Source organism: Xyrauchen texanus, chromosome 14 (genome assembly GCF_025860055.1).
Source record: "Xyrauchen texanus isolate HMW12.3.18 chromosome 14, RBS_HiC_50CHRs, whole genome shotgun sequence".
Lineage (NCBI taxonomy): Eukaryota > Metazoa > Chordata > Actinopteri > Cypriniformes > Catostomidae > Xyrauchen > Xyrauchen texanus.
The window spans coordinates 12,707,809-12,733,633 of record NC_068289.1 but is presented as its reverse complement, the minus strand read 5'-3'; the positions used below and the strand labels follow the sequence as shown (position 1 = coordinate 12,733,633).

The 25,825-nt window shown below is 37.4% G+C and overlaps 2 protein-coding genes across 4 annotated transcripts; one reads left to right on the top strand and one right to left on the bottom strand.

Moving 5' to 3' along the window:
- Positions 1–264: 264 nt before the first annotated feature.
- On the bottom strand, positions 265–25,825 carry LOC127654873 (protein ABHD13). 3 transcript variants are annotated; one of them, XM_052142403.1, is made up of 8 exons: positions 25,681–25,807; positions 9,303–9,719; positions 7,904–8,181; positions 5,419–5,506; positions 4,816–4,872; positions 3,383–3,507; positions 3,072–3,222; positions 265–2,384 (listed from the first exon to the last, which is right to left on the bottom strand). In XM_052142403.1, the coding sequence occupies exons 3-8, from the start codon at positions 8,171–8,173 to the stop codon at positions 2,272–2,274; spliced, it is 804 nt and encodes a 267-aa protein (XP_051998363.1). In that variant the 5' UTR covers positions 8,174–8,181; positions 9,303–9,719; positions 25,681–25,807; the 3' UTR covers positions 265–2,271. The 3 variants fall into 3 exon arrangements, with proteins under 3 accessions (XP_051998363.1, XP_051998362.1, XP_051998361.1); XM_052142402.1 differs by lacking the exon at positions 9,303–9,719 and having other exon boundaries at positions 3,072–3,237; positions 25,681–25,810; XM_052142401.1 differs by lacking the exons at positions 265–2,384; positions 3,072–3,222; positions 3,383–3,507; ... (2 more) ...; positions 7,904–8,181; positions 9,303–9,719 and adding an exon at positions 17,270–20,377 and having other exon boundaries at positions 25,681–25,825.
- Positions 21,301–24,341, top strand: LOC127655221 (E3 SUMO-protein ligase ZBED1-like). Its single transcript, XM_052142896.1, has 3 exons — positions 21,301–22,584; positions 22,920–23,294; positions 24,273–24,341. The coding sequence occupies exons 1-3, from the start codon at positions 21,301–21,303 to the stop codon at positions 24,339–24,341; spliced, it is 1,728 nt and encodes a 575-aa protein (XP_051998856.1).

Below are 25,825 nucleotides of genomic sequence, written 5' to 3'. Positions count from 1 at the left end.
AAGAACTCTGGCATGGAGTCTTACAATGCACAGAAATCATCTTAATAGCAGGAGAGCTGAACATATTTAAAATTATCAGCATGATAGCCTGTGAGGTAAACTGCAATGACACCCTTTTTTAACAGAAAAGTAATCATTTTGAGAACAAAATCAATATAGAAGCCATTTTTTAAAAGAAAAGCTCAGCTGAGCAATCTATTTTTTGAAAAATAATCAAAAGAAATACAGCAAAAGGCATTGCTAAACAGTGCTCTTTGGTCTTTATTGAAGCTCCCAATAGAGTACAAGTGTGTCTGACTGGTCTCTGAATTGGAGTCAATAGCACAGCTTGAGAGACTATTTAAAAGTAGCAATCACTTCCTCGGGCTCCCTAAGTGACAGGCTTTAGAGGTAGTCCCTCAGTAGGAAAGCTATTCAAGGATTCTGTCAATATACACCGCAGACTCGATGCGTCTTCTCAGAGGACCATCTGAGATTTGAACAAAGTTGAATGATCTAAATCAAAGTCTTGGAAATGGCTAAGAAAGTACATATGTATGAAGGGATTTAAAGGTTTAAGTGTGACAGAAATTTTCCTCAGAGATTCAGTAGTTGATTCTTTATTTGTCATTTTTCAAAGACAAGGAGGGACTATTTTGCACTTTTTTCTAAGTGGCAGTTCAGGTTAAACTTCTAATAAATGTTAGTAGTATTTCTAACAATAGTTGGACCGACGGCCAGACAGATAGATAGATCCATAAAAATCTTGCTCTTTTTAAACATTTAGTTGAGTTTTCTATATATGGAGCTACTCAACAGTTCCTGAAACCAAACCAATGCTTTCATTATTGAATAGTGATTCATTTATCCAAAAACTCACAATGATCAGCCTCATCTGGGCAGTGTTCCATAAACCATTTGTCCAGGAAGCAAGTGCCCTCTAGCGGCAGGTAATTTTATCACTACTCATGCCATGAAGCCCTGAAGCAAAGCAAAGCTCCATTTCTGATATTGGGCTCAATTTCTAACAGCGAAGCTGTTGTTAAGAGAAATTACATTGTATTCTGATGTAAAATTCCAGCATAATTTTCAGCCACAGGTAAATATCTACTCACTGCCTTAGTTAATGGTTGTTTCATTATGAAATGTAGCTGACAAAGCTGAAGCAAATTCATACACTGCCTCCATCAATAAACAACAAGCTGTCTGTGTGAAGCATACGACACAAAGCAAATGTTGTTGAATTCCAATCTCTACAATTTTCACCAATCTCGCACTATATGGCTTCCACATGGCTACACAATGTGATTTTGTCGCCATCTGCAGGTAGAATGTTGGAAGCGCCATCTTTACTTGAAAATGTAAACACCTACCGTTGTACGAAAGGAAAGGTTGTGTTATTAAAGTCAGAGTGCTTTCTTTGTTAACATTATATTTCCCTTTCTGTTACCAAAATACACAGAGTTGTTACTCTGAAACAGATGCTCAGAATCAGAAAGTATTTGTTGTAATTGTGTGTTAGGAATAAGAAGAACTGTCTTGACAAAACTAAAAAAAAAAAAAAAATAACCAAAATGTGTGTGTGTGTGTGTGTGGATGCACGTTTACAAAAGATGACTAAAGATATAAAAGTCAACATGACACGCTGTTCACAACCCATTTTACTTTTTTAATGTGATATATTTCCAAGTCAAACAGGATATTTAATGGAAGAAAAAAACATAAGGGGACTTGGTTTCATATATTGGGAATTGATTGGAACCTGAAAAGTTATATACCACAATGCAGCTAATAAGAAGAATTTGTGACATAAGCTGGAAAGGAAAGTCATTTCAGGGGTGGAGCAAGTTATTCGATTTTCAGAAACTATTATGACAAAGTTTTATTTGGAACAGTGTGCATCTATGAGTCACACAGTAATATCAGGAATGTGCATTAAGAAAGTAAATAGGGTCGATGTTGATTTCATGTTGACTTGAACTCCATAAAAATGCTTAGAACTGTTGATGTTTCTCAATTTGCTTGACACTTGTTATTCTCTAAATCTACAGTATAAATGAAGCAACTGTTAACTGTTAATGTCACATATCCATTCACAAAATAAGTGGAAGTCCAACAAAATGGAACTGGGGTGTGAACCAAAGCTTGTACAAAGTTCATCTTCCAGGATACAATGCAGCTCTATGAGGAAAGTTTCAAGAAGCAGCTCTTTATGTCAATGAAACTGCCTCTCTCTGCATTAATTGGAAGTTCAGACTGCAGTACCAAGGTCACTGACTGTCTGTCCAAGAGTCAAGCCAGTTTTATTGCTCCTAAGAAGGTGGAATCCCCGTCCAGAGAGATATTTGCATGTGTACGAGGTATCAGAAGCTCCAATCTGTCTCCAGAGTCCAGCTTCACTATGCCTGCAATGTACATACTCAGTTATACACTTACAATGTAAATATAAAGTATAACTATGTACATTTATCCATATATGCATTGCACTATCTGTAAGACATATTAATTGTTTATATGAATAATTAACAATTGTTTAATTAACAATTAGCACTGCTTATCAATGTATGAAAATGTCCCTAATATTTGCCATGCATTTGGCTTATTATAGCCTCCCAAAAACAAGTGGTATTGATTTTTAAACTAAGTGAAAAAGAAATAGGAAATTATATTTTGCTCAAATAAATAGAATTCCTATTTTAGGACCATTAAGATTTTTAGCATTGTGATATTTTTTTCTTAACAATTATACACATTCACCCATACAAATTATCATTAGGCTTACTGTAACACAATAAATAAAATCGCATTTGCATTACTGTAATGTGAAAAATGAAAACATCAATGTAATGTTACGGCTCTATAACTCTACTCTCTCCTCAACAGCTGGTGTGTAGTGAGCGTACTGGCATACTGCACACTGGTCGGTTGAGGAAAGTACCCTGTTCACTAGGTGAAGAGCGCTATGTGTGTAGTGTCAGAAAAGCACTAAATAAATGTTACATTCATTAATTCATTCACTTACATAAAAAAAAAAACTCTATCTATCTATCTGGGGGATTTTGTAACTGATCAAGAGGACTTTCTACACTGACCTCCAGTGTAGCAGGTGTTGAAGTGATTGACTCGATTCATGCTCTGAATACAGCGGAACAGAACGACATGTTGACTCTCGTCTCCTACAACGTTTTTCTTTATACGAATCACAATGTGGCCCATGGCAAATGTAGAGTCAGTGTAGTACACCTGGGAAAAGGAGAGCTTGAAGTAATGAGGAAAAAAAACTCTCAGCACTGTGTTGGGATGTTTCAAAGCTGTCAAAAAGCCTCAAGAAAGTGTGATAAGATAATACCCTTGACTTCTCAAACTTTAAAGCTGTGATTTGCTGAGAAAATACTGTATGTACCTGACTGTAGATGAAGAAATATCCTTCCTCTTTGACTAAAATGGTCCCCTGCTCTTCTTCCAGAGCTGAGCCTCGCTTTAGACCTGTCTGCCACGGGATGGCTGTGCATATTTCCATTGCAAATTCTGACCAAAAAATTAAAATAATAATCTTAAGGAAATGAGGAGCCTTTATATGCTGACACAGAGCATTTAAAAGGAAGAAAGAAAGACTTTTTTAATTTTTCAGGGAATCCACCTACAAATGAATCAGTTGCCTCGGCATATTAACTTCCTGAGACCCGAACATGACTGCTGTGTGCATTTTCCATTTCCCTTTTTGATTTGTAACTAGTAGCAGGTGCGTGCACGCATAAACATCAAAGGGGGCTTGACCACCTTCCCTTTTCTTCCTCAAGAGAGAGTGCCCTTTTTTCTGGGATGTTTATTTTTATTTTTTTTTTTAATTAATGAATATGAATATATATATATATATATATATATATATATATATACTGTATATATATTCCTGTTTGCAAACAGTTTCCCTGTCAAACAAATATATTTATTGAATAAAAAAAAATGTAAATATCAGGTCGGGAGATGAGATTTTGTAGAGTTCCGATGCCCTCTCTCCCTCTCCCTCTCCCCCCATCTCTGCGCAGTTGTGCAGCACACATCGGCACATCAGACACACAGACAGACAGGCAGCAGCCCATTCCAGCTCCTATCCCAATTGTGTTTTTCTTGGATTGTATGGAGTTGAGTGGTTATGAACAAAAGACTATGCTACCAGTGCCTCGACTTTACAGATAATTAGCCAAAAGACAAATATAGTTAACGTGTGTCTTGCTAGCATGCATAACTCATGAGCAACTAGCTAATGTAATAAGTTAGCTCAAGCTTAGCTAATGCAATATATCATGTGTTTAACAGTGTGGCGTTTTGCGCTAAATTGCTAAAATAAAAAAAATGGCATAACAGAGTAAAGTAGAAACTGTAATCTTTTGACTCAAACAATGACTTTCAATGTAAAAAATGTTTTATTAGGTTTCTTACCAGATGTAGTTTTATTGGTGTTGCTCCTAAAGACAAACTCTGCTGTGATTGGCGCCATGTTGTTATGTCACATGACTCCTTGCGCAAAAGTTTAACCCTTTACTGAGAGCACAGAGTCTCCTGAACTGAGATCAATTAAAATCTTTAATTAATCTAATTAAAATTATGCATTGCGTATAGGAAAGCCAAAATAAAACATCCACGCATGTATTTGTGGGGTCGCAAGAGGTTAAGTCGGAGAAGGAGCAAGTATTTAAATATAGCAAAAATTACGCCCTACACCTTTAAATAATTTATCAAGGTGTGTAATCAGTTCTCATACAATGAAGAAATGTTCTTGAATTATTGATCTGTAAACACGGCACTACAATTTGCACAGTTGAACTCCTACTTTACCTTTCTGGAAGGTTTTCCTTCTGTTGTCTGCCATCACCTGCAAAAAGGGCTGGAATTCTGTGGATGTGCAGAGTAATTTATTTTCACACAGGCAAAGCAGAAATCCAAATTAACTGTTTGAATTATGTACTGCTCTTGCATTCTTTTTATGAAGTAACTGAACAATTAAGTGGATTTCTTAACAGCAAGGCATTTTCAAGTGTCTGTAAGAGAGGAAAATCATTACAGCTGTGCAATGATAATGATGTTTTCAACTGAAGGCCTTTGCCAGATCTAAAACAATATAATATGGCTTTTGCATTCAATGACTCATAAAGGAACAGGATATGTAAATGTCTAATGGTGCAGTTTGCACAATGTGCATGTTGTTTTATAAATTGAGTGGTTTAATCTTTCACCATCTGTCTGAGTTTGTGTTTGACACACTCAATACAACCCGCAGCTCTTCTCAGTAAAACCCATACATGTCACATCATCTTCCCAAAAGCTTGAACAAGCATCTAGCAAACGGTGTCTGCATGAGGAATGTACATGGTAGTATTCTTTTGTTTTGAGAATGTACTGATCATGACAATACCATTATAGAATTAAGTGTGGGCTTGCCTGCTTTGTCTGAAACATGACCCAGACTCCTTTTTGTCATGCCATTGTGGTCTGATGTGGCATCATCGATCTCAGTGTGCTGCAGACACTGTAAAAACACTTTAAAGGTGACACATCTTAAACACACAACCAAGAACCATCCCTACTGAATAGAAAATGCTTAGACCTGCTTGGACAAGCTTAAAGATGAAGTGTGTAATTTCTGCACCACTATCGGCATCGAGCGGAATTGCAAGAATATACATTGTTTTCAAACAGCCTTCCGAAAACACATCTGCCATTGATCGAACAAACAGATAGTCCAGCCCCCAACTCAAACATTGGTTGTGTCACTGTCATTTTGTCAGGCTTGATGGGCCACTAAAAACAAAGACAGCTATTTTTATAATGCCACAGACACAGTGTTTACAGTTTTTGCGAAAATTTACCTAAAATGTCTAACTGTAGAGTTTTCTCTGCATAAAAATATTTTAACACCAAAAAAGTTACACAATTTAGCTTTAAATTTCAAGATGGTGTGGTTTTAGATGGGCAATGCAAATTCATTATGGGCACAATCTGATTAAGCTTATCATTGTTTCCATGTAGACCAGCTTGACTGGTGTAGCCTTGCAAAAAAAAAAAACAGACCCAGTATTTTAAGGTGTCTTTAACTACTATGTACTTAAGAAGTTGATACAATTAACTTATTATGTACATACGAGTTGTTTCCTTTTACTTACATTTAAAGTACCTGCATTTAATTAGTTGCTCTGTTTACCTTACCCCTAAACCTAAACCTAAACCAACCCTTACCCTAAACCAAACCCCAAACCTACCCCTATACTACCCGTACCTCAACCTGTGGTAACAAATGTGAATGTTGTGAGAATTTTACAGAACAACATGTTGCTACACAATAAATACATTGTATTGTATGAATGGTGGCAAGAAAAAGTATGTCAACCCTTTGGAATTACCAGTATTTCTGAATACATTTGTCTTAAAATATGGTTTGATCAACATATAAGTTACAAAAATGAAAAAACAACAATCTGTTACTATCACAAATTACAGTACTGATCTTGTACATATTGAATACATCATTCTAACATTCACAATGTAGGCTGGAAAAATTATGTTAATCCCTAGGCTAATTATGTTAGCAAAAGCTAATTAGAGTCAGGATTTGGCAAACCTGGCATCCAATTAATGAAACAAGATTGGAGGTGTGGATTAGAACTACTTTGACTTATAGGAAGCACTAAAACATTGAGTTTGCTATTCATAAGAAGCATCTGCTGATGTGGACCATGCCTTGCAAAAAAAGAGATCACAAAAGTCCTACGATCAAGAATTGTTGTTTTGTATAAAGCTGTAAAGGGTACATAAAGGTATAACAAAGTTATCTCGAAGAGCTTAGACATCCATCTGTCCGCAGTTAGAAAAATTTCCTGTAAATGGGAATGATTTAGTACTGTGGGTACTATCCCTTGAAGTAGCTGTCCAGCCAAAATGACTCAAAGGGCACACCACAGAAACTCAATGAGTTAAAAAAAAATAACTCTAGAGTGACAGCTAAAGACTTTTAGAAATCATTGGAACTGGTTTTAACTCTGTTTATGAGTCTATATGGAAAACACCAAACAAGCAAGGGGTCCATGGCAGGACACAACAAAGGAAGCTGGCTGATTTCCAACAAAAACATTGCTGCACACCTAAAGTTTGCCAAAGACCACCTTGAAACTCCACCATGCTACTAGTAAAATATTTGTGGACTGATAAAACTAAGGTTGAATTGTTTTGGAAGAACACACAGCACTACATATGGCATAACATGTTGCATACCAACATGAAAGCATCATCCAATCGGTGAAGTATGGTGGAGGGAGCATCATAATTTGTGGCTGCTTTGCTGCCTCTGGGCCTAGACCACTTGCCATCATCGAAGGATGCCCAAGTTTGTCAAGGTATCCTACAGGATAATTTCAGGCTGAAGCTCAGTACAAGTTGGGTGATGCAGCAGGACAATGACCCTAAACATCGAATTAAATCCACTACAGAATTACTTCAAAAAAATAAAATACACCTTTTGGAGTACTGTAAGGAAGAATGGTCCAAAAATCCTTCTGAATCGCAGCTCTATTCCATAGCTAACAAAAACACTTATGTGAGTTTATTGCTGCTAAATGAGGATCGACCAGTTATAAATCCAAAGGTTCACTTACTTTTCCACAGCACTGTGAATGTTTTATGGGGTGTGTTCAGTAAAGACATGAAATACTATAATTGTTTATGTGTTGTTAGCTAAAGCACATTGTGTTTGTCTATACTTATGATAAAGATGAGATCACATTTTATGACCAATTAATGCAGATTACCAACAAATTCTTAAGGGTTCACATACTTTTTCTTGCCACTGTCTTTAATGTTAATACATATTAAAGACCTAAAATAAAAGTGGCACCAAAATTTTCACTGCATAGGCTTGGAAAAGCATACTAACCTCAATTCCGTCTTTGCTGTCCTCTTGTTGCTGCTGCTGGGTCTGTTTGTCTGCCCCCTCCACAGGTTCCTCCAGAGTCCTGCTCTGCTCCTCTCTCTTGCGGACCACCTCGGCCTTCAGACCCTCCACCTCTGATTTCAGGGCTAAGACATGGTACAGAGAAAGCACAGACAGCGAGGAGGAGGTGATGGCGGTGAGGATCAGGACCAGAAACACCCAGGGCAATCTTCCCCCCTCTACCCGGCCCAGGCCAACATCTCCAGCAGGCATGATGGAAGCTAATTTTTAGGAAAGAGTATAATTAGTGAGTGGATATAAAAGTCAAATAGATCTATATAGAAGAACCTGGTTTCTTTAAAGGAGGGTTATTATAGTTTGGAATTAAAAAAATAAAAAATAAATAATAATAATAATAATAATAATAATAATAATAATATTATATATATATATATATATATATATATATATATATATATATATATTTAATTTGGACTTTCAATTATTATATTTTTTTTCACTAGCCTATTTTTCAACTGACAAAGATAATTTTTTATAGGAACATTCCAGGTTCCATTCAATTTAAGCTCAATCGACAGCAATGTGGCATAATATTTATTGCCACAAAAAATTATTTTCTCGAAAAAAAAGTTATAGATGTAAGTGAATGGGGCCAATTGTTTTTTAAAAAAATTGCTTATAATTTTATAAAAGCACTTACATTAATTTTCTGGTTAAAACTTAGTTAAGCTGTAAAGTTTTAAAAATAATTTTTACAGTCATTTTAGAGAATGTTGACATTACATCGTCATAGCAACAAAGTTGTAAAATTGGATATAACTTTACACAGATAAGGTTAGTAAGAAATTTTATCACTTAAATCATGTTAACACATTTTTTTATTCTTTTATTTATTTATTTTTTTTTATGTCTTGTGGCTATACTTTTGAAACAGGGAGTACTTTAATGTTTACAGATTGGCACCCATTAACTTCCATTGTAAGTGCCTCACTGTAACTCAGACTTCCACTTATTTATTTTTTTAAGAATCAAAATTTGTTTAGTGGTAAACCACATAATGCTACAAATTATTTCGAAATATTCCTTTAACTGCTAGAATTTAAATATGGTACAGTTTCAAAGGGTCAAATAGTGTTATCGCAACCTAGATACATTTTATTCTAAATGAAGCCAGGTTCTAAAGGTTTACATTTTTATAATATAGGCTACAGTGTATCAAAAACAAGAAATAAAATTAATTTTGAGGTAATTTTTCTTTTAAGTTAGTTTTGGAGTTATGAAAATTAATTTTTGTTTTACTTGCAGTTATTTCCATTAATGTTAGCTTTTATTTTAGTTCACAAAAATGTATAATATCACTACTTTGAAGATCTCAACCCACCTCAAAACATTGAGATGATTGCATGTACTCAGAGAGTAGCTGATCGGGCGTTCTTGTCTTTGCCTGCTGAATCTAATTCACCTTGAAATGGTATGAAAGTGGCTCTGAAGCTCTTAGCAAACATTTCTCTCAGTACAATGCTGGATCAGAGATAATCCACAGACTACGGTCTTCTGCATGACTACCTTGGTCCTAAAGCTGTATATCTCGGTGTTGTTGATGGTTGTTGATGTGGAAGAGAGGAAGACTTCTGGAATCTAGCAGTCAATGTCTTACTATAAAAGCGGCTTTACTTACTATAAAGTCTTGTCTGCAAGTCTTCAGCTAACAGTCTGCTTTTTCATCACAAATTCTCCCTTCAATGTGAGAAAATGCTCCGGTTTCCTGCCAAGCTGTCCACACCCACTGTATTCTGCCCTGCACCGCAACAAAGTTGCATTGTCACCACTTATAAATGTGCCCGCTCCGACAAACTGCGCCAAATCCTAGGCAAGTTAAATGGCAATAAATGAAAGTGTCTGGGTTAAAATGTGCGAATCGTATTTAATAGCCCACAAGGATGTATGTTAATTTCAATGAAACAGTAAAACTTTTTCTTAAAGTGACTCCACTCTCACACGGAAACAGGAAGCCACCACTTCAAAAATAGACACTTTTGCAGTCAAGTTATCAGAAGGGTTTGATACATTTATTGCATGTCAGCACACAGAAAATAGAAAGTGTGATTCAATTGCATTTACAGTTGAAGTCAGAAGTTTACATACACTTAGGTTGAAGTCATTAAAACTCTTTTTTTTTTTTAACCACATATTTCATATTAGCAAACTATAGTTTGGCATCTACTTTTTGCATGACACGAGTAAAATTTCCAACAATATTTTACAGACAGTTTCACTTTTAATTTACTATAATCACAATTCCAGTGGGTAAGAAGTTTACATACACCAAGTTAAAGGTGCCTTTAAGCAGCTTGTAAAATTCCAGAAAAAGATGTCAAGACTTTAGGCAATTAGCTTCTGATAAGATAATTGGTGTCAATTGGAGGTGTACCTATGGATTTATTTTAAGGCCTACCTTCAAACTCAGTGCCTCTTTGCTTGACATCATGGGAAAATCAAAAGAAATCAGCCAAGACCTCAGAAAAAAAAAATTGTGGATCTCCTTGGTTTCATCCTTGGGAGCAATTTCCAAATGCCTGTACAAACAATAGTATGCAAGTATAAACACCATGGGACCACGCAGCCTTCATACAGCTCAGGAAGGAGAGGCATTCTGTCTCCTAGAATTTAATGTAGTTTGGTGTGAAAAGTGCAAATCCCAGAACAACAGCAAAGGACCTTGCGAAGATGCTGGAGAAAATGGGTAGAAAAGTATCTATATCCACAGTAAAACAAGTCCTATATCGACATAACCTGAAAGGCTGCTCAGAAAGGTAGAAGCAACTGCTCCGAAACTACCATAAAAAAGCCAAATTACAGTTTTCAAGTGCACATGGGGACAAAGATATTACTTTCTGGAGAAATGTCCTCTGGTCTGATGACACAAATATTGAACTGTTTGGCCATAATGACCATCGTTCCCCTTCTGTCACTCACTCAACGTTGTGTCAATTGTAGTGACACAAGGGGCTTCTTTCAGGAGCTTCGGATACATCTGAATATGAAAAAGGCCAATGCCAAATTGGCGAAAAGGATTTGCATATCCCACCCCCGGACATACGGGTATAAAAGGCAGGGATCTGCTGAGAATTTGCTGTTGGATCTACGGTGCATTGCCAGCGGCTTTCTCCCTCCTCTGCACGCCAGTGCAGTCCACGCCCCAGGGCACTTCAACAGCTTCCTAAAAGACCATAATTTTCTCTAAAAGGATTAAAGCATTGGCATTGAATGCCTTTTTAAAAACGCGTCTGTCAAGATGCCCTTCCACCTTTGCGTTGTTCCTGGATGCGGCAGATATCTCTCTGCTTCTGACAGTCATAGGTGCTGCCTTGTGTGTCTGGATCACGATCACACCAAGGCAGCGTTTGTTGATGGCTCATGTACTCATTGCGAGAACTTCACCATGGCATTGTTGCGGCAGCGGCTTTCCTTTCTCAAGGGGAATGCCATTCCAGCTGCCCCTCGCATTGCACCTCTCCACGGGATTGAGGACGACACGGCTGGCAATGTTTCGCCAGGTAAATCCATGAACCACCTACCCCCCAGCATGCTCAATTGCTTCCGTCCGGGCTCAATGTGAGACTGGCTTGTCTCTGATGTCTCTGTTGGCTCCATGGAGCAGGATGATGAAGTCGCCGCTGCAGTCGCCACTGAGCAGCCTCAGCTGGGCTGCCGCCTACGGGTTTGCCTGCCCAGTTCGAGGCCGATGCCTAGATGTCCGATATGCTTGCCTGGGCCGCCGTGAGCGTGGGGCTGGACTTGAACCCTCCCTCCTCCCCTCAATCCTCACAGCTAGATGATTGGTTCCTTGGGTCAGAGCGCCGCTCGAAGCAGATGCACGATCCCCGCCTTTTATACCCGTATGTCCGGGGGCAGGACATGCAAATTCTGTTCGCCAATTTGGCATTGGCCTTTTTCATATTCAGAGGTATCCGAGGCTCCCGAAAGAAGCCCCTTGTGTCACTACAATCGAGACAACATCTTGTTCCCTCCATCAGGGAATGGGGGTTACACTAGTAACCTAGACATTATGTTTGAAGGAAAAAGTGTAAGGATTGCAAGTCGAAGAACACCATCCCAACCATGAAGCATGGAGGTGGCAGCACCATGTTGTGGGGATGCTTTGCTGCTGGAGGGGCTGGTGCACGCAACAAAATAGATGGTGTCATGAGGAAGGAAAATGATGTGGATATATTGAAGCAACATCTCAAGGCATCAGCCACAAAGTTAAAGCTTGGTTGCAAATGGGCCTTCCAAATGGACAATGACCCCAAGCATACCTCTAAAGTTGTGGCAAAATGGCTGAAGGACAACAACGTCAAGGTATTGGTGTGGCCATCACAAAGCCCTGACCTAAATCCAATAGAAAATTTGTGGGTAGAACTGAAAAAGCATGTGCGCGCAAGGAGGCCTACAAACCTGACTCAGCTACACCAGTTCTGTTTGGAGGAATGGACCAAAATTCCAGAAACTTATCGTGAGAAGCTTGTGGAAGGCTACCCAAAAAGTTTGATTCAAGTTAACAATTTAAAGGCAATACTACCAAATACTAACAAATTGCAATTAAACTGCTGGCCCACTGGGAATGTGATGACAGAAATAAAAGCTGAAATCATTCTTTCTACTATTATTCTGACATTTCACATTCTTAAAATAAAGTGGTGATTATAACTGAACTAAGACAGGGAATGTTTTCTATTATTAAATGTCAGGAGTTTAAATGTATTTGACAAACTATGTAAACTTCTGACTAACTGTATATTGACAAATTATTTGAATAGATAATCCATAGCTCAAAACACAAATGTTGAAAGAATACCAATGTAAAAAACAAAATCAAAACAGGAGCAGTACTTTATATTATTCCATGTATTCAGTTTATGAACATGATGAAATGAGATTTCAACATAGAGTACAAACTAGCCCCAGAGAATGTCCAGAACATGCCAATGATTTAATAGTCAAATATAGTAAACCCAAAAGTAGTACTTTCATTATTTCATCATGATATTTCAGCATCATTTTACCAAGATATTGATGCAGTTCCAAGGTTTGCAATCAACCACACAGCCATACAATCAGGTTTCATGGCACGTCACTGAGTTTAACAAAATGCTTCGCAACTACATGACTACATTTGTTAAAAAATACGCATTTATTATTTTGAGGAACATTTTTTACAATTTTCCTTGGTTTTTAGATGCAGTTCATCTCAATCAATAATGGCCAAGCAATGAGCCTTCAAATGACCAAAAATTATTTTGAAAAGGTAAAGAAACTGATAAACATAAGTAACAATGTAATTTACAGTATGTGCTGAAACCACATACATTCCTGCGTTTTGGGAACACTTTGACTTGCACTGGCTTTTTCCACTTGTTCTGCTCAGTCCAGTCTATGAATAACAAATAACACTGGACATGCTGTGCTAATATACAAACAATCTCTTGAGCACCCTTGAAAACTACAAGCCTGAAAGATCCCGTCAAATCTTGAAAGGTGGACTTTGGAAGCCTGAGATAAACTCTGGTTTGTAGATATCATGATTGTAGACATGATTTGCATGCAAACTAGCATAAAATCACTCTGCCTTGAAATCTTAACATTCACATGCAGTTGACACATTACAATAAAGTGAATTTTATTTTTTAAGTTTAAACAAAATGTACGGAGCATCTACAGCAGGCAATAATTACAGACTTGAATGTGCATTGATCCAACACTCACTACATAATTGGTCAGGTTTGCAAAGTCCACCATGATCACTATATACTGGGTACTTCACCGACAATCACCTACTTTGGACAATAGAATGACATGTCGCTGTTCTGTACCTCATCCATGTAGATTCAGTCATCATTTACTCACCTGTCTGTCGTTGCAAACTCTTGATGACTTTTTTTCCATGAAACACAAAGGATGAATAAAGAATGTAGTTGCTGTTCCTCTCCATACAATGCACGCTCCAATAAAAAAAAATAAATAAAAAAAAACACCAAGTCTTCAGAAGACCTTTGTGATGTTTTTGTGATATAAAAAAAAAAATCACCAAAACTATTTCCTTCATTTGTGCTGCAAAAATATTATGTTTGTGCTGGTTTGGTGTTTGAGATATTAAGCATTCGTTTTTGGGGCTGTGTGATGTCACACAACACCAAATCTCGCTCCAAACTGGTGCTTGTCATTTGTGCTCTGTTTGTGCCATTAAAACAAACGCTGTAACTATTTCTCTTCCTCAGATATAGCAATAATGTTTTTGTGATTGGTGATGTCATTCTCAACCCCATGTTGTCTAAATCGCTCCAAACTGGTGTCATTCGTTTGTGCCTGTTTGTGCTGTTAAAAATGAACATTTTATCTATTTCCATTTCTTAGAAATAAAAAAATATGATTCGGGGCTGTGACGTCAGTTTCTGCCCCATGTCGTCCTTCAAACGGGTCGTTTGTGCTTGATTTGTGTGTGCTGTTGAAAGAAACAAACTATATAATACAGGGCATATGCGATTCGGATTTGAAGCTTGAAGTTACGGCCAATGATCAAACTGCCAATATAAAAAAAAAAAAAAAAAAAACTATGACGGCAAGAAACCTGCACCGAGAGTACAAATGAATGAGTCAGAAAATGAGTGCTTGGACGAGATGAGTAAATGAATGACTGACGTCACAGATCTGGGAGATAATTTTGTTATTTCTATGTAAGGGAATTAGATTGTTTCTTTCAACAGCACAAATCGAGCACAAATGAATGACACCGGGTTGGAGTGATTCGGACGTCATGGGGTGGAGAGTGAAGTCACTGTTCTTAAAAAACTAAATTTTTTTGGTTACATTTAAGAAACAATCATAGTTACAGGGTTTCTTTTAAATGGCACAAACCGGCACAAACGACCAGCACCCTTTTGAAGGGATTTGGACGACATGGGCCAGAAAGTGATGTCACAGCCCCACAACATATTTGTTATTTCTAAGGAATGGAAACAGATAAAGTGTTCATTATAACGGCACAAATTGAGCACAAATGAATGACACCGGTTTGGGGCGATTTAGACAACATGGGATGGAGAATGACGTCACACCTCCCAAAAACATTATTGCTATATCTAAAGGAAGTTTTTTTTTCTTCTTATATTGTTATTGCCTTTTTGTAAATGCAATTTATAAATGTACAACTGTAAAAAAAATTTGCCTTGACAATATAAAATAAAATTAAAAAATAAATAAATAAATAAATAAAATAAGATCTATCTATCTATCTATCTATCTATCTATCTATATCTATCTAAAGGAAGGGAAATAGTTACAGCGTTTTTTTTCTTAAGCACAAACGACCAGCACTGGTTTGAAAAAATTAGAGTGAGATGAGGTGGAGAGTGACATCACACAGTGCAAAAATGAATGCTTAATATCTCAAACACCAAACCAGCACAAATGTTAATTTTTGCGGCGAAAATCAGCACAAACACAGCACAATTCAATGGAATAGTTTTGGTGATTATTTAATTATATGGGTTGCCAACTTCACAGAGGTCTTCTGAAGCAGTTTGAAAGCTTGTGTGAGGAAGGGACCAAAATTAATGCCTTAATTCAATGAAAATCTAGCTCCGTGTTTACATATTCAAACAAGGCCGTAACCATGACTTGAACATAAAATTCAGTTTATAAAATACTCCAGAAAACATGAGTTGTGGAATTTTTATGTGATCTAGCTTTATACAGTGCATGCCAATGAAGAGAATGTAAGTCTATCCCTCACTGCCTTGTTTTCATTGCTGTTAAAAATCTAATATGGCACTACAGTAAATAAAGTCTATTGGTCCTTAAAATAGTAGGTGCTGAAGGCAATAACATTTGGAATAAAGGCTTTAAATGTGATAAAGGCCCAAAATGTATATTGTTTTACTTTAAAACAATATATATTTTTTAATTCCCATTTGCCTGTTACAGTCAGCTTACCTTTATTGTTTGTGCTGTCTCAAAGAAAATAGGACTATTATTTGAATTGATTTCCATTATTGATGCATATTTACATTTGTCCTTTTTGAATCTTGACAGCTTCTGCTCACTATAAACTGCTATTCTATGGAATAGAGCTCTGTTAAATGACAGTGTAAATGACCTGGGTGAGTAAATAACTGAATTTTCCAGTTTTAGATTAACTACTCTTTTAACTGGTGGCTCTTTTTATTTCTCTTTTTTTTTAGCATAGACCTGACAAGGATATATCTAAAATTAAAGGGGTCATGACATGGGTTTTTTTATTGTATTATTATGTTCCCTTAGGTGCAATTATAGTATTAATATATATATTTTTTTAAGAAAAACTTTTAAAATCTAGTGATTTATGACCTTTTCCCACCCTGTTTCTCATCCTCTGATTCAAACAGTCTGTTTTGGGGGCGTTTTCCATTTAAGACTTCAGTGTTAACGCCCACTGTTATGATTGGCTAACGTCAGTGCCTATGTATCAATTATTGACGCCCCCAGCCAGAACAATATGCAAGTAAACTAAGTAAAAACACTGTGATTATTCATAATGAATGAAATTGCGCTTTAAAAAGTAGTTTAAAGTTTAAAATAGATTATTTACAGTTTGCGTCGTCGTTGTTCCCAGAATAGTGGGCACGGACTTATCTTTGAGCAACAGTTTTCTGGCAAAGCCAGCATCATATTGAGATTTGTTCTCAAAACAGTCATCCTTAAACTGTACAGAACAAACGCTTAAGTTAACACTGCCGTGACTGGGACGTCCGCAAAAAATAAACTGCATCCATTTTTCCCTGACGTCTGGATCTTTCGGCAGCTTATTCAGAGGTTTTGTTTGACCGCAGCCAGGAACAGCACATCTGTGTGGCATCGTAATTTTCCTGTGCACAAGTAGTCTCTGTCAGAGCTCGCTGTCCATCGACTGAACACTTGTGAGGTGCACGGCGATACTGAAATGAGCGTAGTTGTCTTGCGCTTAAAGCGTAGTTATCTTGTGCTGGAGGCGGTCATATGCAAACGCTGGTACGTCACTTCTAACCGTCACGTCACTTCTAACCATGAATCCAGAACGAGCTGTATTTTGAGCTTGATTAAATAAATGATTCGTTTAGAATGGGGAGGACGTCTTAAAATATTAAACTTGCAGGACGTTTTAATGATACAAAGACCTCTTATATACCAAAAGATCAAGGCAAATTTGGTTTCTCATGTCATGACCCCTTTAAATGGTTGAGCTCACCCTGGTCTGAAACATCCCTTTTGAAAGAAGACACTATTATATGCACAATTTAATGCAACTAATATTTTAATAAAAAATATGATTTGTTCAAGTCACAACCTTAAAAAAAATAAATGGAATCAAAGCCACTGGTCTTACCATGTTTTAGTTCACATATGAGGGCGATGAGTTTTAAGGATTATTTTCTAAGACAACATCAAGTGATTGTCTTTTTAAAGTGATTAAAGCTAGCCATATAACCACACATATTCATAATATGCACACATTCACTCTTTGTCTTATGCTGAAAACTGTTACGCTAATGTTTTCCCATTGACAATTACGAATGACACCAATTACATATTATACATGACATATTTTCAATTCAAACAGCGAAAGGTGAGTAGTTTGCATCCTTGGAAATTACTGTTGTTCGGTACAACATTTCTATTGTAAAATATTGGGCAAATATTGATTTCAAACAACACTGATGAGCGGCATTAGACTTCTGAGCATGATAGATATATATATATATATATATATATATATATATATATATTTTACTTATTTAAATCATTATGTAATCCCTGCAACAATTTAATGACAATTATTTGTCGATTGTGGTTACGACCCTGTATTCAAATAAGTGGAGTCCAGTCATGCCGCACCAATTTTAATGTCAACATTAGCAAAGGTTGTTGATTCTTGCATGTCCTTTGACCAAATCACAACATGCAAGATTGAATAAAACGTATTGTATTTAGTAGATCTAAGTTGCACAGACCACTTTTATGTTGCTTTCAGCCCCCATTTAGTGCATGTGAATGAGCAGCATTAACATTCTTCAAAACTGCACTTCTTCGAAAGTCATACAGTTTGGAGTGAGTAAATGATGACATAACTATAGTTGTTGGGTGAACGATTTCTTTAAGGGAACTGTTGATGGTGAAATAAAATGGATTTGTGGCTACAGTGGGCAAGGTTTCCAATGTGATCCAAAACAAATTGTAGGCAAAGATTTGATGTTAAGCACTTATTATGTGCGATTTTACTCTTACTTTCAGAAGATCACAAAGCTTGAGATGAGAGAAAACAAACTTTAGGCTTTTTGTGTTGGTATTTTCATTCAGTGTTCATGGTGTCCTGCAGCCCACATGAATATCAGTGGTAGAAATCTATAACTCTCACACAAATTCCATATGCAAATCTAAAAGATGAAATCAAAGCCGATTTCCTGAGTGGATTTTTAACCTTCCTTAAAAAAGAAGGAAGTTCAATAAAGCTCTTAACACAATATAAGAGAGTACAATAGACTGAATGCTTGAAATGCCGTAGACAAAAATGACTAAACTAGGATCAGTTGCCCCTGGTCCATTTAACTGTATTCAGTGGTACTGAAAGGTTTTGAAAAGTATCACTATGAGCCCTCGTGTTCTGTTTCAAACAAATTATAAGAAAGAACTTTTGACAATTGTGATTAGGCAAATAACTACATTTTCCGGTAGTATTTCCAGGTGGCAGAGCATTTAATATCCTTTTGAGGGTGGATGTTTGTATATTGAAAAGGTACATTTTTGTGTCAGTAAATAAATATCAGAATAGGGGGGCATTAATACTTAAAAAAAAAAACGCTCATCCAAAAATGAAAATTCTGATATCTAGTCACCCTCATGTCATTTCAAACCCTTTGATTGTCTTTCTTCATTCATTTGGAACACAAATGGTAAGAAAAATATCCACACTGCTCTTGTACACTCAATAAAAGTGAAAGGGAACTGGGGATGTCGAGCTTCAAAAAAGCACCATAAAAGTACCACAAAAGTAGTCCATATGACTTAGTTCCCATTCACTTTCATTATCGTTACTTAGAAAGTCATTCATGTAGGTTTGGAATGACATGGAGTAAAATATGACAGAATTCTCTTATTTGGGTGAACTAAATTCACTAAAAAAAATTAAAAATTCCTGAAGGTATTAAAAACGTAGCCTTCTGCTTTTAATAATTAAATTGTAAATAATGAATTCCAATACCGTGATCAATGAAAAGAAACAGCTTAGAAAGATGGTGAGAAGAGAAATGAAAAAAAGAAAGAAAGAGAATTGTACATCCAATCTGAGAGAGTCCGAATTTCGATCAGTCAACAGAAAATACTGTTAGATTATAGTGATGTTAGTTGCCCCCTGTGCCGTCTCTTCCTGGGCATTGTTTTTCAGCAGTTCCTTCATAAACTGCTCCAGAGTGGCAAAATAACCCTGGCTCTGCCAGGTGTCATTATGCGTACCCTCCGGAAAGACAGCGAGGCGTTTAGTCCGAGATGGAGACAGCTCGTAAAGCTGTTTCATCATGACCGGTGGAATGAGTTGATCTGATAAGCCAGAGATAAAGACAGATGGCATACGACACAGCACAACGTGTCTATAGGACAGGAATTTGTTCTTGTAGCACCAGAGTGGCAGGTAACGCATGGGAAAGAAAGAGAACAGTGTGGCCGCCATGTGCGGGATGCTTAAGAAAGTGTTCTCTACCATAATGGCGGCCACTCGATGTGGATTCCCCGAAGCCAAACGGATGGCCACCGCACCACCCAATGACCGGCCGAAGAGCACCACTTTTGTTTTGTCGATGTCCGGCCGGGTCATGACATAATCCAAGGTGGCCTCGCCGTCCTGGTAGAGACCCTCTTCGCTTGGTTCTCCTTCACTCTTACCATAGCCTCTGTAGTCCACCAAAACCACATTGGCTTTCAGGTTGACCAGCATCAGAAGGGCATTAGGCACACGGTGGCCGATGTTCCCTGCGTTCCCGTGGAAATACAAAATGGTGGGGGCAGAGGCAGGGTTTTCACCAGTGTAGCGAAGCAGGATAAGGTTGAGCCGCACACCGTCTTTAGTGCGGATGTACACATTCTCGTGAGGGATTCCGGTAGGCATGGGAACGTAGAGGCGTGAGGATGAGGGCTGATCAGGAAAAAAAAGCAGGACGTCCTGGAACTTGAACAGGATTCCGGCCACAGAGGCCAAGATGAGTGCCAGCAGTATGAAGCCCCCGTACAGGTGGAAGGTCAGAATGAGGGCCAGCAAGGAGACGCGGCAAGCTCCCCACGACCACGCGCATACGGCCAGCAAACACGCCTCCAGTGCCCCCCATAACCTCCATGGCTTCTCCATGACAACAGGGATCACAAGAGAGTCTCCAAACTCACTGCAGATGCAATCTGGGAAAACAGTGAGAAATGTGTCAATCGATAGCTATTTCAAAGTTAGTGATTTCAAAAGTACCGGTACTTCTATACCAACACAATACTAAAATTTGTTATGAGCAAAAATGTGTTGTTTTTCCATTCTGGTTCAAAAGTTCCACAGCCTACTTTTCAAATGTTTACCGGTTAGAACAAAATAAAAGAAGGGTTAATAACGTTCCTTTAAAATGACAGTACTCTGTGCTAAGTGGTGGGTAAAATACAGGATTACCAGATTTGTTTTGAAAAAACAATCTCAAAATAATCCACTTGCTTCTGAGTCAAACCCAGCAGCAGAAATTCTGCATTAATTTATCATGTCGAACAATAATTCAGTGAAGACTTGGAAACAACTGAGAAAAGTAATTTTTACCTCTAATAATGTTTTCCTTGTATCTGAATAAGCCGTGTGTGTATGTGTAATAATTAGGGGTGTAACGATATTCAAACCGAACCGAAAAACCGCGATACTCTCATGTCGAACCGAACGCGCCCCGCCCCCTCCTGCCCCGGCCCAACTCTCACTTCACTTTGTCACAAAACTATTTTTTTCTTCCTTGACATTTGATTAAATAGTAATTAATGAGTACACTTTTGACAACTAATAAGAGCTATAGTTTTACTAAATATTATTATAATATTATTTACTAAATAAAGTGCATGTCACGTGATTTGTGTGATCGATCACTCGGGAGTTTACATTTACATACGCACTTCAGAATGGCAACTCCGCGGCAAATTGAGATTGAAGACCCTCCGGTCACATTTATGTCTCCTGTGTGGGCAAATTTTGGTTTTCCAGTGGACTACAATAATGGAAATCGTGTCATAGACAAAACGCGCGTCGTCTGTCGTAAGTGTTTCACAAAAGTTGCTCATACGACGGAAACACTTCTAACATGCAAGCGCATCTCCGGAGACATCATCCCGACATTGACATCAGCAGCACACGTAAGAGACCTCAAAAACAGGAAACTCTTTCTACTGCTTTTAAAATTAAGCTACAGGCCGACTCAGACCGTGCTCAAGCAATTACCAAGGCAATTGGTGTTTTCATGGCGCTGGATATCGCCCATTTTCAGTTGTTGAGAACGCACGGATTCACGCATTTGCTACGTGTGTTAGAGCCCAGATATCAACTACCAAGCCGACCGCATTTTAGTCAGAATGTTTTGCCTCAACTTTACAACAAAGTGAAAGCCAAATTGGTGGAGGACCTGAGCAATGCAAAATTCATTGCTTTAACTACAGACGGGTGGACTTCCCGTGCAACTCAGTCCTTCATCACGATCACGACGCACTATATTACCGACAACTGGGTAATTGCAAATCCCGTTCTCCAGACACGCGCTGTCTATGAAAGCCATACAAGTGATCATCTGTCGGAAATATTACAGGGAGCTGTAGCTGAGTGGAAAATTGACAGAGAAAACGCGACTGTTCCCGTCACAACAGACAACGCCAAAAACATAGTGAATGCAGTTAACGCAGCCGGATTTTCACCAAACATTCGCTGTTTTGCACACACTGTTAACCTGGCTTCACAACGGGGGATGAGCGTTAACCAGATGTCACGGCTTTTAGGCAGAGTGAGAAAAGTTGTCACTTTTTTCCATCGAAGCACTACTGCTGCAGCAGTGCTCAAGGACAAACAAGAGATGCTCCAACTGCCTACACACAAGCTGATCCAGGATGTCCCCACCAGGTGGAACTCAAGCTATGACATGCTTGAGCGCTACCTTGAACAGCAGGCTGCTGTTTTCTCAGCACTTACAGACAAGAATGCTAAGAGGAACATTAAGGACATACTTACTCTATCTGATGAAGATGTAAAAGTAGCTGAGGACATTGTTCAGGTTCTCAAACCACTGAAAACGGTAACCGCTCTGTTGAGCACTGAACAGCTGCCAACCGTTTCAATGATAATGCCACTGAAACACACCATCCTGGAATCTATGAACGTGAGTTGCACAGATACAGCAGTTGTGAAAGATGTCAAATCTGCCATTGTGTCCGACTTCACCAACAGATACCCAGACTCTGACTCAACACTTGCGCAGTTTCTTCATATGAGTACTGCACTTGACCCACGTTTTAAATCTCTGCCGTTTCTGGATGAGAACACGCGCAGAATCGTCTTCAACAGCCTGATAGAGAAGATTCTGGAATACCATCCCTCACAGGTATTTTTGTTTAATTGTTTTAATTACAAAATGAGTTAATTTAATAAATTTGATTAATTAATTTAAATTAATACGTTTTAAAAAAAATACATTTTATTCAAATTCATTGTTTATAAATACCACAGACCTGCAACATATCTTACTAGTAGTGAATATGTCCTTTGAAAAGCACTTTACATATATAATTTTTTAAACTCTAAAATCTAAACAGAAACTTAGATCATCAGAAATGACGAGCATCACTATGTTTTTGGTAGTTTTATTTGTCAGATATGAATTGCAATTAGCAATAGTAGCTTAAAATATTTTGTGGCTTTGTCCTTCCTTAATGTTAGGCCCAAGCCTCAAAGGAGCAGTCAGAAGTGGCATCCAGCAGTGAATGTGATCCTCCAGCCAAAAGAGCACCAATCACGGAACTGTTTGGAAAGTTATTTCCAGTGGAGACGAGCACACCTGCATCCAAGTCTCTGTCTCAAATGGTGAAAGAGGAGGTCCAGCGTTACAAGGAAGTGCCGACTCTTCAAGTGGAGTCAAATCCACTTGCATGGTGGAAGGACAAAGAGAGCCAGTTTCCCCATTTAGCCAGGTTGGCTAAATCCTTCCTTGGAGTCCCTGCAACATCAGTCCCCAGTGAGCGAGTGTTCTCTACAGCAGGGGACATTGTTACAGCACAGAGAGCAAGCCTCTCACCTGAGAATGTGGACATGATGGTATTTTTGAAGAAGAATTTAAAATTTTAATTTAACATTTTAGATGTATTATAAATTTTATTTTATTAGTCAGTGGAGGCATTTATTTAATTTTAGTTGACTCAGGTGTGCAGTTTATTTTTGACTAGTCAGTGGAGGCATTTATTTCATTTTAGTTAACTCAGGTGTGTTAACTGCTCTAAAGAAAATGTGAAGCCAATGTATAAAGTTAAGTTAATAAAGATAAAGTTAATAAGTTAAATTATTGTTGTTGTTTTTATTAAGTTATAAGTGAATCTAGTGTTATTATTATTGCTGGTGCCCTGCCATGAACCCTGCCCCCACAGCAAACAGAACCGAACCGAGGCTCCAAAACCGTGATATGAACCGAACCGTGGCATTGGTGAATCGTTACACCCCTAGTAATAATTATACATAATTCTTAAAAAAGGTCTTCATTCACAGAATGCGACATCCACAACGGACAATTAGGCAAAGAAATGTGTAGCACATGTTTTTTGTTTTTAAAAGGCAGCATAAAAAATTACCAGAAATATACAGTGATAAACCCTTTGGCCTTTAGTTTCATGAAAAAAATTATCGGGAAGCAATTAACCGGTTATAACCGTTTTATAGCATTTAAAAATAAAGATTTTACTCCTGAACAATTGAAAATCACTTTGTTCTGTTTTTCGGTTAGTTCTGCTAAACATTTAGTTATATTTCGTTTTTCGTTTTTTGAACCGTTTTTAGTCCCCGAGTCTGCATATGCTACGCACAGCAAAGTAAGTGTATGAAGCTCTCATAAGCTAAATACAAAGACTGGTCAAAACACCATATTTTATGAGTTGCTTGCTGTGCTTATTGAAGTAGATCAAAGAAAAGAGCGCTAATTTACTGTGATGTGCAGAGCACCTGCAGACTATATATTAATACCATAAATTCACAGCATTTTGCAATTCAATAAATCACATATTAATTTCTATTTTTATCTTTTAGAGCGCTAAAGTGAGCACTAAACACAAACTCAAGATAGAGGTCTCAGTCTCAGAATTAGATGCTCAATAGTTCAGTTAGGAGGAGTATTTGACTAGATTTTGAGTGAAAAGTGAATTCAACTATTGTGAACTAGCCTACAAACAAACAGTCAAAAATCTTCCTGGAGCGTTCCGCCAATATAAAAGCCAGAGGTTTTTAAAGTTAAGAAATTATGACTGAAATGTACAGTATATTTTTTATAATAATATTTATGTTGACTAGGTTCCAAAAACATAAATATGATTGGAAAGTGAACTGATAAGCTATTACATTTAAAGTGGGACAAAAGAGAGATCTGAATTCATTTCAGTCCAGATACAAGCTAAAACTATTTTTGCAAAGAGAAGTGGCTTCTTTCTACTGAAGACTTACCCTGGAATTAGGCCTACTGTTAATTTGGTTGCTGCATTATCCAATAGACTATTTAACAAAAGTTTTTCTTAATAGGCTAAACGTTTTTCTCTATTTGATAAAGAAATAATGTGTAGTTAGAAGTTTGAGTTTCTTTACGCATAACATAGTACTCCCAATCACTTCCACACAGTAAAGTATATATATTCTAAACTGATTAAGGAAAATACAACGGATCAGTATTGGACAAAACTGAGAGTCCAGGTATGTCACAAATGTTATATATATATATATATATATATATATATATATATATATATATATATATATATATATATATATATAGATTATTATATCAAGATTTTCATTATGCCATTACCTAAGGTTGGTATATAAAAGTTCCACAGTATGATCATGTGATGCCATCACAGTAAAACCAATGCACTTTTCTTTGAAGAGGTAGTGGGTAAGTTCAAACATGCACATTGTTTAACATTTAACAATAGCCTACGTATAGAGACTTAAGGCAAAATATGGGCTAAAGCAATTTCTGATGACACAACAGTATTTCTTTGGCCCCCTCAGGTTGTCCAGTCTTGAAAAATCATAACAAATTTAGTGATAAAAAAAATACAATAATAATAATAATAATAATAATAATAATAATAATAAAGTTTTTACATACAATGCAACAAATTACAAACTGTACCATGATCTGACCCCAAAATCAAATGATGAATTAAAACCGTCACATACTGTATAGATCACACCATATGCGGACTAAACCACTCGCAGTTAAATATGTGGATTGGCTTTTCAGCCAGCTGTTGACAGGGTGAGAAACACCCTAAAGTCCAAACACAGCTGACGCAAATGACAAACAGAACTGATGGCAGATTGATATTGACAGCGTTTGTCAGCAGCTTTACCCTCTAGACTTCAAATACTACACTGCTCACACTCAGCTAGTCATGTCAAAAACACAGCTGTTTACAATCTCAGTCTCAAAACCACTTACATTTATCGCATTCTTCAGCGGCACATCTTCAAATAGGTGATTTTACAAGCAGGAGAAGCGGTAATGTAAACACACACTCAGAAAAACACCAGCTGATCCACTCTGGCTAGCAGCAAATCTAGCCGGACTACTGCTGTGCGCTGGT